The sequence below is a fragment of the Muntiacus reevesi genome, chromosome 18 (genome assembly GCF_963930625.1).
Source record: "Muntiacus reevesi chromosome 18, mMunRee1.1, whole genome shotgun sequence".
In the NCBI taxonomy this organism is placed as follows: Eukaryota; Metazoa; Chordata; class Mammalia; order Artiodactyla; family Cervidae; genus Muntiacus; species Muntiacus reevesi.
In genome coordinates, this window is record NC_089266.1 from 32,906,237 (window position 1) to 32,927,128 (window position 20,892).

Sequence of the window (20,892 nt, forward strand, 5' to 3'; positions counted from 1 at the left end):
CATGGCAACCCACTCCAGAATTCTTGCCTGGAGAATCCCCACGGACAGGGGAGCCTGGGGGGGCTACAGTGCGTGGGGTCACAAAGAGTCAGACACAACTGAGCGACTAAGCACAGTGGGGGGCCACACCTGCCCCCCCAGCCCCTCCCCGAGTCTCCTGGTGCTGTCACCAGTGGCGGAGTGTGCTTTGCATATTTGTACAAAACTGGAAAAGAAGTTACACTATCTTCAAGTACACCATAAAAGAGAATATAAAAACTCAGTAAATGTCAGCTGAAGCAGCCTTACTCACGGAGTCCTCGGTGAGGAGGACCAGCACGCCGGGTGCCCGTAGCACTGTTTGTGGGCGTTGTGGCGGGGAGGAGAGGCCAGGGAGCCCAGCCCGTGCTGGGGGCCACCAGACCCGGGCTCTGAGCCAGACACTCAGACCCCGATTTCCTCCTCCCCAACCCTGATGCTGTAATTCTGTTTATTTTGCCCACTACGAAGTCCATATGGTTCTGATTTTGCCTTTATGATCCGTCATCTCTGCGTGGCTTCGGAGCTAGGGTCCATGTGAAGCAACTTTGAAGTTGTCCTTTTGGGGTAAGTGGGATGTGGTGCCTTTCCAGGGTTTCATTGGAGCTGTGCTCCAGGAGTTGAGAGTAGGAGAGGGGCGGCCAGGTCAGAAGGTCAGTGTTTGCAGAGCCTGCAGCAATGTGTGCAGCCCAGGGCCCCTCCCTGGTCCTCCCAGCTCCTCCCCAGACTGAGGTCACAGTGACTCTTCCTTCCAGGCATCCCAGCAGGACACGTGATTCAATGTCAGTTAGAGCTGTAGCCCCTGCTTCTCCCTGCAAGGCAGCAGCTAGCCTGGGGGGCAGAATAAAGGCAGAGAAGGGGAGAGAGGGGAAAAGAGGAAGAGTCTGTGAGCAAGGAGGAGATGGAAAAAGACGTTGTCTGCATCTGTACTTTAGACATTAAAGGGCCAGACGGATCTGTGATGGACTGGCCTTAGATGGATCTAATGGATGTGTGGAGGCCAGTGGTCCCCAAATTTCAGCATGCTTTGGAATCATTCACCCCAAAGCCTTGTCAGAAATGGACTATGGGACCCCACCCCCAGAATTTCTGATTCAGGAGGGCTGGGTTGATGCCCCAAGTTTCTCCTTCTGATCAGATTCCCAGGTGATGCTGCTGCTCCTGGTCTAAGGTGGAGAACCATTCGTCTAGAACAAGAGGCTCTTTGTAATTAAAAGCGTTATCAGTAACTAATAGTTCTCAGGACTTTACAGTTTATTGGTGAGGGCCCCTCCCTTTTTAAAATTATAGTTTATTTATAAAAGATAACTTTCAGGTATACAACATACTGATTCAGTATTTTTATAGATATAAATATTCCATTTGAAGTTAATACGAAATAATGGCCATATGTCCCTATGCTGTACACTATGTCTTTGTTGCTTGGGAGGAACCCACTGATGATCTTTTCTATAAGGAGACAGCATCATTGTCTGTGTTGTTGTTTTTTTCCCCAAGGTGAAAGTAGCATATATTTTAGTCTTTTCTACACAATAAGATTGACCTTTTTAGGTATACAGTTCTGTGAATTTTAACACATATTATAGACTTATGTAACCACCACCTGAGCCAGTTTATAGAAAAGCTTCATCACTCTAAGATCTTCCCTGCTACCCTCCCTTTGCATTCATACCCCCTCTGACCTAACCCTTCATGGGTCATTCATCCTTGTACAGTAGTTTTGTCTTTTTGAGAATATCATACAAATGAAGTCATACAACAGGTAACCTTTTGAGACTGACTTCTTACTATCTATGAGATGGATCCAGGTTGTGGCATATGTCAATAGTTTGTTCCTTTGTGTTGGTAAGTAATATTCCATTGCATGGATGTTCCATAGTTTGTTCTTTAGTACCTGTTGAGATCTTTTAGGTTGTTGCCAGTTTGGGCTTCTTATGAATAAAGCAGCTATGAACATTTGTGTGTGGACACACACACAAGACTTGATGTAGACCTATATTTCAATTTCTTTGGGGTACATGCCTAGGAGTGGAATTGCCAGGTCATCTGGTAAGTATATGTTTAACTTTATAGGAAATTGCTGGACTGCTCTCCAGAGTGGCTGTACCATTTTGCATTCCCACCAGCAATGGGCGAGATTTCCATCTGCTCTGCATCCATGCCAGCACTTGATATTGTCCATCTTTTAAATTTTAGTCATTGCAGATCATGTATGATTTTGAAATATGTAATCGAGTTTCAGGAAAGGCTCAGAGAGTTGTCTAAGGCCCCTCGGGTCTCAGTGGCTCCTTGAATAACAGAATCCATACCTTTGACTTCATGGCTGTGAGTATTCTGGGTGGTGGCTGGGCTGAACAGCACTGGTGGAGGGTTATTCCACACGCCATACCCGGAACCAGGAGCTCTTGCTCCTATCAGGGCTTATGTGGCAGGGTTGAGGCATATGTCCAGGAACAAAGGAAACAAGGAAAGTAAAAATAGGAAGTGAGAAAGGAGACAAGACGCACATCCTAGAATTGCAGAGGTAGGAGGGACTAAGCTGCTTCTCCAGTTCCTTATCCCCCCCTTATTTTTTCTTTTTGATTTTTATGGTGGCTCAGTGGTAAAGAATCCACCTACCAATTCAGGAGACACGAGTTTGATCCCTGGGTCAGGAAGATCCCTGGAGGAGGAATTGACAGCCCACCAGTATTCTTGCCTGAAAAATCCCATGGACAGAGGAGCCTGGTGGGCTACATTCCATGGAGTCACAGAGTCAACGCTACTGAGGACACACATAATTGACTCATAGTGTTGTGTTAGATTCTGGTGTACAGTAAAGTGAATCAGGTATACATATACATCCGTCCACTCTATTTTATCCATATAGACCATTACCGAATATTGAGTAGAATTCCCAGTGTTATACAATAGGTCCTTATTAGTTATCAATTTTACATATAGTGGTGTGCCCCCTTATTTTTACACTGAGGCTCAGAGAGGGGGAGCTGCCTGCCAAATGTCACTCAGCTAACTGGTGCCTCTTGATTGCGTGTGGCCGACGGGTGACAGAAGCCACCTTTGTTTCCAGAAGCTTCCTTGGGAGTAACACAGGCTGCTTCCCCTTGGTCCTTAAGGAGTAGAGCTGCAGATGGCACACCTGGTCAGGGTCACCATAGCCCTTCGGTGTCTTGGCCTCAGGTCTGTTCTGGGTAAGGAGTTGACTTCAAGAAGGAGCTTGTGCAGACGGCCACAGCCACAGCTGAAAGCAGAGGGGTGACTTCACAGGGAGGAGGTTGTTGGAGGACCAGGCCCTTCTGCTGAGCTGTCCCACCCACCCTCGCGGGGGAAACGGCGCAGCTGTCCTGGAAGGCTGTGGACATGCTTACCCGATTGCAGAATACTTACTTTCGTTTTGAATATCATTTGTTTGGTTGCCACGGCAACGTCAAGTCTCTATTTTAATGCTAACCTGCGTGGCTGCAACTTTCTATATATAAATGCTGCTTTGCACAGTGAATTAGCTGATGCCACGGGGAAGCAGCGGATGTGGAGACGGTGGCAGAAAATGACCAGCGGGTCAGCTTTGCAGGAGGAGGGTCTGCGGGGCTGAGGTGAGTGGGCACCCAGGGCGGTGCCACTGGTCTGCGGGGCAGGCGCTCGAGCTCATTGGAGCAGGGTGAGAGCGGAGCCCAGGAGGCAGCCCCCACACCTGCCACTCCTGCAGGAAGCCGGGAGGCAAGTCCTTCTTGGACGGCCTCCTGCTGGGTGAGGGGTGTGAGTCTTCAGTTTCCCACAAATTCCCCCTTCCTCTTTCCTTCACTGAGTCTGGGCCACCAGGGCACCTGAGGCTCCTGAAAGAGGAGCCAGCCCCTGGGCAGGGCAGTGTCTGCAGTGAGCTGAGTGCCGCATCAGTTTTCCTTGTTTTAACTTTAACTTGGTTCCCTCGTCTGGAACTTCGCCTCCTCTGTTTAGCTTTTTCTTCCTTCCCTGTTGGGACTGGGTGGCTCCACGTGGTGCAGGTAGAATAGTCAGGAGAAGCCTGGAAGGGACCTTGGGAGTCAGCTGGTTCAACTCCCTCGCCTCTAGATGACATGCTCTGCCCGTGTCACACAGCCGGCCAGAGAGACTGGGACGGGAACCAGGTCCCCCAGGATCTTCTGACTTGGGTACCTGTGCCTCCTGTGGGCACTTCTGTCATGGGGTCAGGATGGTTGAGTGTGTACACACCAGGCTGCAAAGAGGGGGCCCATTACTCGCGGGTGCTCCTTTCTTAAGTCACAAGTTGGGGGGGCATGTAAAGAACCCAGGATTATGTAACAGGATCAGAAGCCATTAAGACTTCAGGAAAGAGCATGGAAGTTGGAGTCCGGAAAACTGGGATTCAGTGGATTCAGCCACTTCCCGTGTGACAACTGTGTCCACTCTTCTGAGGCTGGATTTCCCCAGGGAGTACGGGCATCTCTTCCCCAGCACTGTTGTGGAGGGTCAGTTTCCCAGCTGGTGTGAACCTGTCGACGACAGCACTGGGGCCCAGATGGGGGTACAGTGCCTCTGAGGACAGAGGGGGTTGGAAACCACGAGCATCCACGCGGCTCCATTCCCCTGTGATAGGGAGAGGCTGCCGCCAGCAGCAGGGGGCTTTGCCGGAGATTGGGTTTTGGGTATGCCCTGAAATGCACTACAATTTTATCATCATTTAGAAAGTGTCATCCGGGCACCCTCTTCCCTGATATCAAACATTCAACCGATATTTTAAGTGCGCTGGATCCAAAGACTCGGACCCTGTTCTTTTTTTCTTTCTTTATTTTTCCTTGGTCGTACCTTGTGACTTGTGGGATCTTAGTTCCCCAGTCAGGGATCAAACCCGGGCTTATAGCAGTGAAAGCACAGTCATAACCACTGGACAGCTAGGGAATTCCCAACCCTGTTCTTTTTATTATTTTTTAAAAGGTTTTATTGGAGTGTAGTTGCTTTACAATGCTGTGTTATTTTCTACTGTATAGCAAAGCCCCAACTCTGTTCTTGAAAAGAGGGAACATGTACAGTCGTAATCCTGGGTGCCCACAAGTGGTGTACAGTCTGGGGCCGAGAGTTTGGAAATGAAGAGCTTGCACGTCTCTCTGGGAGGCCCAGGAAAGTGCAGAGTTGAGGGAATTTCTTGCAGGAATTTATGATGGAGAGTTGGGGGTGGGTGTCAAGGGGGGAATTTTAAAAGAGGAGCTGTCGAGAGCAGATAAAGCAGTGTTTCCTAAAGCAGGCATCACTAGCCACTCTGTGTCTATAACCTGTATTAACCAGCGTGGAAAAGAGGGGGAAACAGCAGAGCGCGTTGTGTGTGGTAAAAGCAAGTATTGCTTCGTGAAATTTTTGTTTTGCATGTATATTGGGTTGTGAAATAAAAAGCGCTTATTACTGTGGGTCAAACTTTCAAAACAAACAAACAAAAAGATGACAACTGCTGGCCTGGAGTGGTGACCCAGTGAGCCTGAAGTCTCCTGTGGGTGGCTGGGAGGGGATGTCCTTTTCAAGGAAGAGCTAGAAGGAGGAAGGACGGGTTCTCAGTGGGGAGAACCCCACGCAAGCATCATCTTAAGAAGCTGAGGTGATGCAGTGGGCAGTTCAGACGCGGACAAGCAGACCAACTGGGAGGCGTGAAGTCAGGGAACCAGAGGTGGCATCCCCTTCTCCCAGGACCTGAGGGCAGAGTTCCCTTTGGACAGATTGAGAAGGATACCTGTGATCCTTGCCCGCTCCCCCTGCACCCTCCCCAGCAGTCCCAAAACACGCATTCCCCTGCCCCGGAGCCTTGCAGAGCTCTGCACTGCTTACACGAGGAATGGACTCAGCCGTCCTCACCCCCAGGCACCATGCTTCAAGAGTGCTGGCTCCCAGCTGCTCAGCGTGTGATCCCAGGAGGAGGTGGATCTGTGCTCACTCTCACAGCTGTGTCATCCACCTTTATACCCGATGGATGCGCGTCTGTCCTCCCCAAGGCTGTGGTACCCGGTTCACTTTCTCCTCCTCCTGCTCCATGCTTGGCTTTGCCTCTGAACGCCTTCTCTGCCTCCCTGCCCAGCTGGTGGTGCATGCCTCTCTCCTTAAGCTGTATCTCAGCTTCCTTACTCACTGCCTCCCCTTCCAAACCTTCTCATCAGCTGTTGAGGCACCATTTTTCCATAGAGTAGTGTGGAGTTTCCAGGGTCCACCCTTCTGGTTCCCAAACCTCATCCCATGCCTCTCTTCCAAAGAAGGTTGGAGCCAGGCTGGGGTGCTCAGCTCTGGGTGAGACGGAGTTGGTCACACGTTTTCAGCCCTTGGAAGCTGTGTCCTGAAACTGCGGAAGTTGGTATGCAGTTCACCCACCAGGTGTGTTAGTAGTAAGAGGTCTTAGCAAGAGGGTGATTAATACAGGGTTTTGCTGTTCAGTCACTCAGTCGTGTCTGACTCCCTTGCTGCCCCATGGACTGTAGCCAGCCAGGCTCCTCTGTCCATGGGATTTTCTTCCCAGGCAAGAATACTGGAGTGGGTTGCCGTTTCTTCCTCCAGGGGATCTTCCAAACCCCGGGATGGAACTCATGTCTCCTGTGTTGGCAGGTGAAATCTTTACCACTGAGCCACCTGGGAAGCCCTAATACAGGGTAAAAGTGCTACTTACACCTTTAGTCTAGGACGGTGGTATTCAGTTCTTTAACACAAGGGCACCTTCTCTTCAAATGACTGTTTAGGCAAGTCCACAACAATTAAAACCAGGAGCTACACACTGGTGGCCAGTGGGAAAACTCAAGTGCAGAACTCCAGGGGCTTTTGGTGGTGGTTTTGTTTTTGTTTCTGCCCATGGTTTCATTTAAAAGTTTTTGAGTTGGTTACCAACCTGCAAAAATCTACAGATTTTATAGGAAGAATTCAAATCTCCAGCCTCTCTTGCAAAAAAAACTGACTAGTTTTGATGACACTGAGCCTGCTGTCCTCCATGGCATCAATATGCTGCTGCTGATGGAGGGTGTGCCAGTTTGACCTAGTCCCCATCCTGCCCTATTGATAGCCAGCGCTGAAAGCTATAATGAAACAGTTGCCAGTATTTGTCTGATGTTTTTCTTAGGGTTAGGAAATATGAAGTAGACCCTGCACCCATGTGTATGAAAAGAAGGAAAAGTGAGAGGGCCAGTGGTTTCCAAGAAGGTACTAAAGAATCTTATTTTGAAAGTGAATTTATCAGTCTCCTAAAGATGAATTTTTAAGGAATAGACTTAGAACAGGTGCTTTTTCTTTTTTTCCCTTGGAATCAGTGGTTCTCAAAGTGTGATGCCTGAACTAGTAGTTGTATCCCTTAGGATTTTGTTCAGAAATGCAGGTCATTAATGGTGCTGCCCAGACCTGCTGATTCAGAAACGCTGAGGGTGGAGCCCAACAGTCTGTGTTCTGATGGCCCTGCTGAAGAAGCTGAAGGCTGAGGACCACTGCTCTGAGGCTCAGCACAGACAGGCTTCCAGCACCCTGTGTTGTCACTTTCCATCCTTTTAAGACCCAGAAGGGAGGAAAGGCAGGGATCCCTGACCGAAGAGAAAGATTCGAAGGTTTCACCCGACGCCACTCCAGGCAGAGTTCTGTGCATGTCTTGAGGGCAGGAGGGGCTCCTCTGGCTACAGAATCTCCCACAAATCAGTTTCCTTTTGTCCAGCACTTCCGTCTCTGCATCCCATTGGGGGCAATCGTAGTGAGGAGCCCTGATGCCTTTGACCATCCTGGGGAGATGCATAGTCACCGGGCTGTCTTCCCAGGGAAACAGCAGTGTGTGACCCCAACAAACAAGGCCCGGGAATGAATGACATGGCACGGGCCCAGGTTGGCTGAAACTTATCATAGATGAGCAGGCATTCACAGACTGGGAGTCCTTAGGTGGAAATGTTAATAATATACCAGTTCTTTTAACACTCAGAGATAAGAGCCCATCACAGGTGTATATTTCAGCTCTCTCCTTGGTAACTCAGGCTGCTGTCATCATAGCTGATCACTTGGCTTCTGTCCACTTTCTCTCTGGTTAAAGGCTTTAATGACTTCAATGGACAGCCTAAGTGAGCCAAGAGAGTACGTTTTTTCCCGAGTGCCTTTACTTGAAGGGCACTAGGCCTGTGAGATGCTTGTTTCAGAGACCCTGACTGAGCCATTGATGACTTCTTTGCCCCGGCCCATTTTGTTCATTTATGATTTGGGGGCCCCTGCAGCTTGTGGTATGTAAGAGCCCTCCCAGCAGAAAATAGGTAAACACATGGGCTGTGCATCTGTCTCTGCCTTCCTCCTTCCCCTTTTCCCCTTCCCCTCCCCTTCATGCCCTGGTGACCCTGGAAAATTAAGAAACCCGCTTTGTTAGTGGGCTGACAGTCTTACTCAGAGACTGAAGGAGCTCCATTGATTCAGCAGTACTTGTTGGTGCATTTTCTTTGTCTGGGGACAGATTTGAGTAGGACTCTGTTCATGTTGTCGGGAACCTCGGGTGAGTAAGCCATGAAGACCACTCATCATCAATCCCTGAACAAGGCATCCGTGGCAGTGATGAGAGGACCAGCCCAGGGAGAGGGAAGGTGGGGCTGGTGGGATGGGGGTTGGGGGGGTACATCTCCTGGAAGACAGCAAGAAGTGAGAAGGCTGGCCCTCCAGACAGAGCAAGATGGAGCTCCATGCTGGCTGGAGCATCGAAGCCAGGCTGAGCCTTAATTCAAGGAGGAACCGGGGAGATGACTTGGAGTCCGGTGGGCAAGCATCCACCATGGAGACAGAACACTGGGCTCAAACCAGTTCAGTGTCTTATTAGTGGTAAGACCTTGGTTTATTTGATTCTAAAATGAAAATGATTTGATTCTAAAATGAATACTTCTCTCCCAGGATTCTTGTAAAGGTCACATAAGCCACAATAGATATGTTACTGATCCACAATTGACAGCTACTTCAGCAAGGAAGAGCTCCAGAGAAGATAAGGACAAATGGTGAAGTGCAGTCAGGGGGAATCGATTCTGTGGGAGAAAAGAGACCTGGTCCTTTGTCCTCCTTGTTATCCAACATGTATGCTCAGTCATGTCTGACTCTTTGCAACCCCATGAACTGTAGCCCGCCAGGCTCCTCTGTCCATGGAATTTCCCAGGCAAGAATACTGGAATGAGTAGCCATTTCCTTCTCCAGGGGATCTTCCCAAACTAGGGATCAAACTGGCATCTCCTGCATTGCAGCCAGATTCTTTACCACTGTGCCACCTGGGAAGCCCAACCTGTCTCATTTTTAGAAGCTTGAAGTCAGGGTTGGAAACATTCTCTCTAGGTGTCCTGGCTGGCGGCAACAATTCAAATGAAGACGCACACAGGCCCCTTTGGGAAGGTTGCCAGGCCCTTGTGTAGGTGGGTTCACAGCTCTTGTGCACGGCCTTGTCTGTTTCTTGATCTGGTTTGCTGGCAGTCACCAGCTTCCCAGGAACCCTGATGTTGTAGGTGTTTCCAGGCCCCACAGATTTTACTGGCCCCTTCTCCTGGTTCCCAAAATCCTAGCCTTGCCCCATGGAGCGTGCTGATTCCCTGTCCCGTGCTGTTCCTCTTTCTCCTTCAGTGAGCTTGGTCTGTGTCAGGAAGGTCGTATGGTGTCCCTCTGAGAGGTTAGCCCGCAGACTGTGCAGCAGCAGTGACTCAGCATCGGGGACTTCAGCTGATAAGTTTCCCAAAGGTTGCTCAGTGATTTCACGGGGATGGGACAGTATGGAAGCACAGCTGATACTTAACAAAGTTTCTTCCATCGCTTCGGCCCTCTTACTCAGTCTTTGCAAGAATTTTGTGCAGGGGGTGGTGGCATTTCCGTTTTTGCTGAAAGAAAAAGAGGTTCAAAGAGGTGAAGTGACTTGCCTGAGGTTATATGGCTGGTACGCTGTAGAACTTACACTTGAACTTCCTCTGCCCTGGCTGAAGGTTAGAAGCTAGGTTTAAGGACAAACAGAGGCATGTCTGTGGGCATCCAAGTGGTTTGTGGGGGTTGCCTCTTGTCTTGCTTATCCATGTCCACAGCCCAGACATCATGCATAACCTTCTTTAGGGAGCCCCCGTCGCGGAGCGGAGGCTGTGGTTCCTCGAAGCCTCTGGAATCTTCCAGGCCTCCTTGTTGGAATGGAGCTTTGCATTTCAATGAGTGGAAAAAAAATAAGCAGAAGAGGCTTTGCCAAAAGGGAAAATCAAGTGCGTTTATGACTCCTCTTTGTGTGCACAGATGTTTCCTCCCGGTTCACCCCCCCTTCGCGGGGGCTCACTGGCCACAAACAGATGGGAAGTGGCTCATGGTTGATCTGAGAGCCAGACTTGTTGGCAAAGGTGGTCTTGCATGGAGCCGTGTGGGGGTCATCCTGGGGAGGGGTCCTACATGGGGTTTAGCTTCTGCCATGCCATCTGGCCAGGCTTAGTTCTCCAGCCATGATGGCGACATTAGCACCAAGGCTTAGGGCCAAAGACCAAGGAGGATGAGGCCTGGCGTCCAGCCTCCCTCTGCCTCTGAGCCTCAGTTTCCCCGTCTGTAAAATGGCAGCATGAGATTAAGTGATCTCTACAGTCCTTCTGATCTCTTAATTTTTGTGTCAGCCCTGCATTGGTTGAGTAAGTTCTTTACTGTTGCTCATTTTGTCTTAGTTCATTTTCTTAAAAATAAAGACACCCCCCTCCAAATCTCCTTGTCATTTGAAAGGTAACACTATGAACCCCAATCTGATAAAGACTTTTCCTTTTAGGGGATGGCAAATTAGGTGGGACATGTCAAGGGGGATTTTATTAGCAAATGTTATCTAAATATTTTGTATTCCCTGGTGGCTCAGTGGTAAAGAACCTTCCTGTCAATGTAGGAAGTGCGAGCTTGATCCCTGGGTTGGGACGATCTGCTGGAGAAGGAAATGGAAACCCACTCCAGTATTCTTGCCTGGGAAATCCCATGGACAGAGGAGCCTGGCAGGCTGCAATTCATGGGGTTGCAAAAGAGTCAGATACGACTTAGCAACTAAAACAACAACAACAACAAGTGAGATGGGATATATCGAGGCAGATTTTATCAGCAAGTATTTTCTAAATATTCTGCATAAGGCTATATGCATGCATTAACTCATAATGTAATAAGTTAAAGAGTTTTTTTTAATGCACTTAAAATGAATATGCTCATTATAGAAAACTTGGAAAATGCAGAAATAAGAAAAAATAGTTAGCATTCTTCTCTCTTTTTTCTTTGCTGTGCATATTTGTCTACATAATTGGGATCATATGGTGCATTTAACATTGTATATGCTGATTTTTGGGGGAAAGGCACTGTTTTCAAATACATCTTTAAAATAAAGAGGAATTTTTAATTTTTAAAATTAAGAACTCAAAATTTTGAACGTGATAAAATAAATTGCAACAGCCAGAGGAATCCCACAAAACAAAGAGAGTCTTTGTAATGTTTTCATGTGTTTCCTTTGTGCTCGGCTTGGAGTTGGGGAGAGCGCTATTTTCCGTAGTTGAGATCATGCTGCATACTCTCATTTCTAAAACTGGAACCACTCAGAGAAGATGATATAAAAGAGGGTTTGATGGCAGAAAGCATTGGCTATTGGGGGGTTTACGAGTCTTTCCTGTTTAAGGGTGTGGAGGAAGATTTGGTTCATTCAGTGTGAGTTTTAAATGTGCAGAAGATCATCACCCAAGTTCTTTGACAGAGAAGGTGGCCCCTATGATGCTCCCACATCACTTGGACCATGGTGAATGAAGAAACAGACTTTTTGTTGGGTGTGTCTCCCAGTGCAGCATCCACAAAGCTTCAGTAGTTCCCTCCGGCCATCGGCTTGTGCTTGGACAGAAAAGGTGGCATCAGTTACCAATGCACCCCACACGTGGCCAGAGGCTTCGTCTGTAGTGTCCTTAAAGGATGTTGCGGGAGAAACTTGTATCATGGTTCCAGGATGGGAGGGAAGCCGCAGAGGAGGACCAAGGGAAATACTTGGTACCAAACCTTGCAGCTGGACAGTCCCCCAGACTGCACAGTTTGCTGGATTTCTGAGTTGGGGGGCGGTGCACTAAAGTGCCTCCAGGAGGTTTTCCTGGTGATCCAGTGGTTAAGACTTCGCCTTCTAATGCAGAGATGGAGGTTTGATCCCTGGTCGGGGAGCTGGGATCCCACATGCCTCGTGACCAGAAAGCCAAGGCATAAAACAGAAGCAGCGTTGTAACAAATTCAACAGACTTCAAAAATGGTTCATATTTTTTTAAAAAAAGGCATTTGTATGGTTATTCCCCTGGCAGCAGCATCTTAGTTTTGGTTTCTCTCTCAATGTCTGGAGAGTAAGTGGGTGATGTCTTCAACTTGCATGTCTACAGGAACATTCCTGTTTCTTTCATAACAAATATTAATATAACTCAGCTGGATATGTACATCTTGGATGTCTAACTTTTTGGACAGAAACTCACACTTACAGCTCAGTCTTTTCTGTCATTCAACAAATGTTTATTAGACACCCACAGGGATGAACAAAACCATGGTCATGCCCATGAAACTTTGACCTCAGTAGGATGTGTCTTCTAGCACTTTCAGATGGTCCATGCCAGGCCCTGATGAGCTGTGAGCGAAACAAAGCCTTCACCACGTGAAGCTTTTTTTCTAGTGGGAAGTGTTCTCTAACTGTGAGTAGGAGCAGAGGAAAAGTCTAGAGAAGGACTGATTTCCTAAATAGCGTTTCTCTTGTGCTTGTTTGTGTGCATGGCTTTTTATTATGTTTTATTATTTTTGTCATTGATTGTTGATTTTAATGTATTTGTTCTGGTGTTTTCTAATGGGATACTACTTAAACCTACATTGATTCATTATACCCTTGCTTTTTTTTTGCTTTTCAATTTCGGGTGATCCTTTTAAGTTTACTTTGCACTTTACTGATTTAACTTTTAATATCTTTATTTATCCACAGCTGCTAATGTGGCTTTAAATGAGCAGTTTTTATATAATCATTTCCTCATCCCTTTTCTTCATTATGTCATCCTTTCTGTTTGGCCTGTTTTTTTCCATTACAGTTTTTCTGTTCCTCTCTAAGAGGTCACAACTTCTTACATTCTAGCAGTTTCCTGCCATTTTAAATTACTTTTTGAATTACTTTCTGAGATGTGCTCTTCCTTTGAGCCTTTGAGATGGTGTTTCCTCACTCATTTCCTATGTGTTTTCCCTCCGTTTAAACTTTCTTAACAAGGCAGGATCTATGTAGACTCTGCGTTATACCAACAGCGTATAGGTCATCTGTCACAGGCTTTGGCACTCTGTGAACTTGGGGGAGGGTTGAATCCCGTTTCACATTTGTTCATCTGTAGGTTCAGTAATATACATACATCTCCCAGCCTGGTTCTTGTTTTCACATTGGCTGTCACCTGCTGCATTGTTTCTGTACTGCCTGGTTCTCTGCTCTTGCGAATGGGTGGAGTGCGTGAGAAACCCATCCTGGCCCCATCCCCCTGCACCGTGCCAGGGCACCCTCCAGACTTGACTTGTGGGATCCATACTTCTCCCAATAACCGACACCCCTCCCAGGCCCTGCACCTGCCTGCACTGCCTGCTGGCTCGTGTTCCGGGAATCTCTGTGCCAAAATGGGTGGTGGAGGAGGAGGAGCAGCTCTCAGGCTGCTTCTGAGCCGCAGGGGCTGGCTGTTCAGTGCTCGAGTGGGCACAGATCCTGTGTATCACAGCAGGGCCCCACAACGATGAGGGTGCCAAGTGCATCTCAGATTATACACAGAGCAGTGAAGGTGTGAAGGTCTGTTTCCCCTTTCACAATTAGTCTGTGCTTTGTAAGATTTTCTCCATTCACTCCACCGGCCTTAAAGGTTGTTGTTGTTCAACCGCTAAGGTGAGGTCAGGTGTCGGGTGTCTGACTCTTTGCAACCCCATGAACTGCAGCACACCAGGTTTCCTGGTCCTTCACTATCTCCCGGAGTTTGTTCAAACTCATGTCTGTTGAGTTGATACCATCCAACCATCTCATCCATCTTATTCTCACTCTTCTTCTCCTGCCCTCAATCTCTCCCAGCATCTGGGTCTTTTCCAGTGAGTCAACTCTTCACATCAGGTGGCCAAAGTATTGGAGCTTCAGCTTCAGCATCAATCCTTCCAGTGAATATTCAGGACTGATTTCCTTTAGGATTCACTGGTTTGATCTCCTTGCAGAGATCAAGGGACTCTGCAGAAAGGGACTCTCAAGAGTCTTCTCCAGCACCACAGTTTGAAGACATCATTTCTTTGGTGCTCAGCCTTCATGGTCCAACACTCACATCTGTACATGACTACTGGAAAGCCCATAACTTTGACTATACAGACCCTTGTCAGAAAAGTGATGTATCTGCTTTTTAATACACTGTCTAGGTTTGTCATAGCTTTTCTTCCAAGGAGCAAGCATCTTAAAGGTTCTGGAGGATCTTTTCCTTGGATTCTGATTGCCACTATTTTTGGATTTTTCGTAACTTGGGTGGGTTTTATCTTTTCCTCTTATTGCCACTTTAGCCCAAGGTTGACACAGGTGTTAACGGGGCTCCTGCCGATGCCCCTTCCCACAGGAAGTCTCCTGCATCCCTCTGCTGTCCTCTTGGTCCTCCCCGTGGTGATTCAGGCCCACACCAGGGCCCTCATTCCTGTAGTTGTGGTTATGTGGTCACTAAAGAATTCCAGTTTGGTTTTCTGGGATTTAAAAAAGAACCTCCTAAACCACTGCCTGGATACTGTGTACTGGTTTTACACATAGCCTGAGACTATGTTTCTCCAACTGGGCTGAGTTTACAACTAAGGATATACAAAATGATCTTAGATGATGATCATTTCTTATCTCCTAAGAAAACTTAGGAGACAAGTTTTTAAGTTCCACTGATTTCACTGTGTAATATAAAAAAGAATCCAAGCCCAATCAAATCCATGTTTTTTAGATATTATTGCTTCAGGCTAGGCTAAATTCAGGTTCCTTGTAAGTCTGTAAAAAAGCAATTAAGGCAGGAACGTCCATGGCGGTCCAGTGTTTAAGAATCCACCTTCCAATGCAGGGGACCAGGGTTTGAGTCTTGGTCAAGGGAACTAAGATCCCACTTGCTGCAACTTCTGAGCCCACACGATCTAGAGCCCATCCTCCACAGTAAGAGAAGCCTGCGTGCTGCAATGAAGACTCTGCAGCCAAAACAACACCAACCACCAATTAAGTAAATCATAGTGTAGCTGATGCATGATGATGGAAAAGATTTGATAGCAAAATGTGAGTGACTGAGGGGTCTGGGAGATGCTGAGTGGGGGATCCCATAGGCCTAGAACTGGATCTGTTAGGAGGCCTTTTAGACAAACCAGGTGCCATTTCTGATTATGTCCACCTGATCTGGGGACTCCTCTATGATGGGGACACATCTCCCTTACAAGGGGCCTTGGACCCCACCATGTTGAATACAAGGAACTGGCTGCCAGTCATTTCACAGGAGCCATCGTGTGGCCAGGTAGACTGAGCTGGCCACTATCTACATAGAGCCATGTCCTCGTTCTTGTTTTTTTTCTGAGGGACATCTCTCTGAATGTCTTCCCTCGCTTCCCTGTGCATCCTCAGGCTCAGTGACACCTTGTGTGCCCGTGTTCAGATTTCCATGCCCACCTTACGTCCATATTCTGAAGTAATGTAACTTCTCTCTTAATTACATTACTAATTAATGTATTAGCAATTAGTAATGTAATTACTAATTAGCAATGTAATTAGTAATGTAACTAATCCTCTTTCTGAGATTAGCAGGGGCAATAGCCTCTCTGTAGTCAGCAAGCACTTTTTTCATTTTCTCACATGGACAGTTAACTCCACATTTCTTCTTAAGATCCCCTCCACATCACTTCCTGTGACTCTGATTCTCAGAACCTGCATCTCTTCATTCCCCATCTTGTAGCCCCTGCGTGTGAGGCACTGGGCTGGTTTGGAGAGGAAACAGATTAAGACCTGGGTTTTTTCTTTGCCTTTAAGAGTCCTGAGAGAGGCCCATGGAGATGGAGGGCATGGAGGTGGGATGGATGCATTCTCCTGCTACTTAAATGCGACACCCCCTTCTCCCACCCCAGTAAGTTCCTCTGTGCGTCTTTTCTACATGAACTCAGCATTGACCTGGAGCAGCAGTGCCCAGTCATTTTGGCACAGAGTTTCCTGGAAGACAATTTTTCCACAGACTGGAGTAAGGAGTGGTTTGGGGATGATTCAAGTGCATTACATTTATTGCGCACTTCACTTCTATTATTATGACATTGGCTCTGCTTCAAATCATCAGGCTTTAGATCCTGGAGGTTGGGGACCCCTGACCTATAGGATTTCACCATCATTTCCATGCAGGTGCTCCAGTTCCATGTGCTGAGGGCTGGACTCACCACAGCTGCCCAATGATCACTTTGAACTTGGACGTGTCAACAACTGACTCCACCACAGCCCCCCAAATGGCTATTAATGGCTGGATCACTGGGCGACTGGTTCTAGCTTCCCTTGCTCGCTGTGGAGTCGACTTTTACTACTTCTCCTTCCCCTGATGTCTCATCAGTTACCGAAGCTTATTCTACTTCTTACTTTGTGTTTTCCTGCTCTGGTCAAGCCCTTCTTTTCATCCCTGCTGTCTGGCAAATTCTGTATCTTCTGAGGAGCCGCCCCTCTGTCTCCCGGATGAAAGTGCTCTGCCCTCCTCTGGATTCTGAAAGATCCTATTGTCCACCAACTTATCAGTTGGTGCTCCTTACAGACTCCTCTGTACGGTTCTTCTTCTTTTTTATTTTTTTTTAACACTTGTGTTTGTCTGTGGCTTATTACCTTCCAAACTTTTAGAAGTCAGGTTCTACGTATAATACTTGCCTACGTCATCCACAGCATTCTGGAAGTGGTCATTAGTAACTTGATTACTTATGAGCTTGATTAGTTATTAGTTGCTTGATGGATCAGGGGCTGCATATGGGGTGAGAGGGTGTCTTTGAGACCCTGTACTGTAGAGACTCCACGGGCTGGTGAATAATTTCTCCCTTCATCATGCTGAAGCATTTAGAAAAAGTGAGTCATCACCATCCCCAGATGTTCTTTCCTATTAATTATCATTACAAGACAACACAATTTGTCCAACAGGGGTCCTGCAGCAAACGTGGCCTATTTTGGTTGACAGCGTTCAGCTTGACTGAAACAAGAATAATTACAGGAGGGTTGGTTGCATCTGACTCCATTCAACTTGGGGAAAATGAAGCTTGGTGGAAATGATTGTGGGTCTTTTTGCTTTTGGATCATAGGGCTCCATAGGTAGAGACATACTTATTTTCAGGGACCAAAAGGAGATGAACAATTTGTGCTTTTTCACAGCCAGCTGTAATGGTAGAGGACTATTCATAAAGCAAAAGAAATATGACTTCTGGATTGAATGCTAGGGTAACCCCAAACAGGAAACCTATTAGAATGTGTATATGAGTAAATGTTAACTTGGGTGACTCCTAAGACCAAAATCTCTGCAGAACTTTTATTTCTGCTCTAGTTCAGGTCAGAGCAGATCAACCTCCTGGATTATAATGGTCCAGAAGGGCCCCTTGCCTCTGACTGGAGAACCACCATGATGGTGATTTCTCTGTTGCCTTCAGTAGGGCATTATTGTCTGTGGTTGTATCTGCTCGTCTTTGTGGTGCAAGGCCAGAGCCACATCGGGGCTGAACGTCCTGAAAAGGGTCCCCTCTTTGCTGTTATAAAAATAAGAAGTCATGGGCTGTAAAAACTTCCATTGCCATTTTAATTGCAGAAAACCAGACGGCTGGCACTTCCCTGGTGGTCCAGTGGCTCAGAATCCACCTTCCAATGTAGGGGGCCCAGGTTCGATCCCTGATCAGAGAACTAAATCCCACATGCTGCAACGAGGAGTTTGCATGCTGCAATTAAAGATCCTGCATACTGCAATGAAGATGAAGATACTGAATGCCGCAACTAAGTCCTGGTATCCTGGAGGGGGTTGCCATGCCTTCCTCCAGGGGATATTCCCACCCCAGGGATGAACCCAGGTCTCCCTCATTGCAGGCAGATTCTTTACCATCTGAGCCACCAGGGAAACCCAGCCAAATAAATAAATACATGTATTTTAAAAAATCAACCTCAGAGGGCTTGAAGATAAGGGTCTTGGCTGTCTAGGTGCAAATGAAGTTTGCTCTCATCTTCTCCTGGGTGGGAGCCCATTTCCAGAAGCAGAGAAGGACCTTGCTTTGTATTCCAGGGCATGGCTGGTCCCACAGCTCAAGGTGTGGGTTTGCGCCTGATCTTCCCTCCCAGCCACAGAAAGGAGATAATCCAGCAGCCAGGGAGGACCCTCACCTCTGGATATGTGCTCACTTCTTTTAGTGGCTGGTTTGGGACCATTTTACAAATGTAGATATAAGCCTATATATAGACTGTGTGCATGCATGTGCTCAGTAGTGTCTGACTCTTTGCGACCCCATGGGCTATAGCCTGCCAGGCTTCTCTGTCTAGGGGATGCTCCAGGCAAGAATATTGGAATAGGTTGCCATTTCCTTCTCCAGGGGAATCTTCCTCTCCCAGGGATTGAACCCAGGTCTCCTGCATTGCAGGCAGATTCTTTACCATCTGAGCCACCAGGGAAGCCCAATAGGTGTTATCTCATTGTGGTTTGAATTTGCATTTCCTGTTTCCCTAATGACTAGAGACATGAATGTCGTTTCACTCACTGGCCATTTATGTATCTTCTTTAGAGAAATATCCTTGTAAAATAGGGTTGTTTGTTTTTTGTTGTTGAGTCTAAACTTTTTTGTGTCCAGGGAAGCTGTAGCACTGACTCCCTTCAGCCCCTGCTAATGATAACAACATCAACAGTAATAACTCACATGTCCCCCGCACTGTGCTAAGTATTTACATGGATTCTCTCCCCCTTTTAATCCTCACAACAACCTTTTAGGAGAGGTACTCTCTTTTACAGTTGAAGGAACCGAAGCTTAGAGGTCTTGCCCTGTGTCTCACAGCTGGTAAGCAGTGAACCAGAAAAGACATGACCTTGATCAGACTGTGGTCCCTAGTCAATAGTACTAATGTCCCAGCCCCAACCAAGGGCTGGCATTGAAACCTTCCTACTTAGACACTGCATTCATGTGTTTGAGAGAAGAAGTGATGATTTATAGGAAACCACCCAGTCTTTGGGACCTCGGTCCCTCCAGAAAACCATATTTACTTCGATGTCAAGAATCAGTTTCTGAAATCCCTAAGATTCGCATCTAAAAGCGAACCCAGAAAGGCAGGGCACTTGTAAGTGCTAACTTCAGCTGTTCCAAAAAGCTTTGTAAGTGGAATGACAGGATAGATTCACCAAGGTGCCAAGTCCTTGCCGAATTCATGTCGTTGTTGGAGGCAGTGTTGCTCTTGGAGTCCGGTCCTTTCTTCACATGAAACCAACAGATCTGTGATCCCCTGGCTGTTTTTGTCTTAGATGCCTGGCATCGCCTCCTCTTTTATCCTCTATCTGTCCAGGTTTGGGAGTGACGAGGGCAGAGTGAAGACAGAGGACCCTCGTCTTGTTTCTCCGGGAGCTGCAGTTTTTCAGCCCTGGATGGGTCTAATACAATGGTTCTTTGGGAGGACATTCTCCATCCTTTTTACGTTGGTTTTTATCTGGCCTTGGGTTTGCACAGCTGGGGCCAGAGCTGGGGCCAGAGCCGTGACTTTGGTTTGGGAAGAAGTTGGCGGAACATTCCCTTGCAGGGCCTGGGCAGACCCAGGGAGTCCCGCCTAAAATACAGTGGACAAAGGAGCTCTTGTCCACAGGCCTGGGGGTGGGAGGCAACTGGTCAGTGACACAGGCTTGGCCATTGTGTGTCCTGACCTCAGCCAACTTTTTTTTAGCTGAGAAAGGGGAAAAAGAGAGAGTGCAAAAAAAGAAGAAAGCAAGCCTCCAGACCCTTTGCATCTGGAAAGTCCAGAATGCGTCGTTGATTTCCTCACAAGAGCTGGAGCAGATTTGGAAGGAACTGTGCAATGTAGTGGGTTCTTTGTGAAAGAACAGCGGTGTGAAAAGCCACAGGAACATCCTCTGGGCTGCTCGGAGCCCTGACCCTGGGGTAGCTGCCCGCCTGGGCCTCATTTCCCGCAGAGGGGGCCATGGTGAGGAAGCCGGCAGCCCAGAGACCTCACACAGGATCCTGAGTTAGCAGTCCCCCGAGAAGATGAGCTCGCCTCCGATGGTAAGACTCTGTCCTGCTCACCTGCCGACGTGTGGGCAGCTGGCTTTCCTCTGCGTGTTTCCGGGATGAGTTCGTCATTGCAGAGAGGCAGTTCTAAGAACCCTCTGGGATACAGACTCCCATAATGCTGAGCTTAACAAAGTCTGGAGTGTCAGGGGCACCTTTCATGGGTCTGAGGCCAGAGTGATGGGGGGAAGGGAAGGTATGGGCTGATGTTTGAGAAAGCAGGGACGGAGGGGAAAAAGACGGGGAAGGGAATGTTTGTTGGGGGGAAAGGGGGTCTTGGCTCCCTCCTGCTACCTGGGAAGGCAGTTTAGTTCAATGTGACGGAGAAACAGTGTGGTACGTGTGGGTTTTTCTATGATGGGGATTAGAGTTCAGGTCTTGCCTCCCCTGCCTAACTTCTCCCATGTCCTGGTTTCTGCCCACCCCCCTACCCCCTACTCCATGACCCAGTTCCAGCTGGGGCAGTGGGCAATAAAAGTCCATTAAAGGACACAGGTCCCCAGAAGGTAGTTGGGTGTCTGCCCAGTTAATCCAGTATCGGCACTGGGGTTCCAGGATGGGCTCGTTGCTTCTGTCCAGCTTGGAGACGGCAGCAGTGACCACCCTAAAGATGATGGATGCTCTCCTGAGGCTTAGGAGGAAAACAGCCTTCTTTTGCCAACC

The 20,892-nt window shown here is 47.8% G+C and overlaps 1 protein-coding gene across 9 annotated transcripts in view; it reads left to right on the forward strand.

Annotated features, from left to right (window-relative positions):
* The window catches only part of GAS7 (growth arrest specific 7), a 201,330-nt gene that overhangs the window by 85,073 nt on the left and 95,365 nt on the right, over positions 1-20,892 (forward strand). The window contains exon 1 of one of the 9 annotated variants that reach the window (XM_065909444.1): positions 3,535-3,611. The exons of 6 other annotated variants lie outside the window; for them this stretch is intronic. Coding sequence is in view for 1 of the 3 variants with exons in the window: in XM_065909442.1 (XP_065765514.1) it covers positions 20,206-20,223 (18 nt within the window). In the remaining 2 variants the exon portion in view is untranslated. Of the gene's footprint in view, positions 1-3,534; positions 3,612-20,098; positions 20,224-20,892 lie in introns of those variants that run through there. 2 more of the 9 variants (XM_065909447.1, XM_065909442.1) reach the window with 2 other exon arrangements.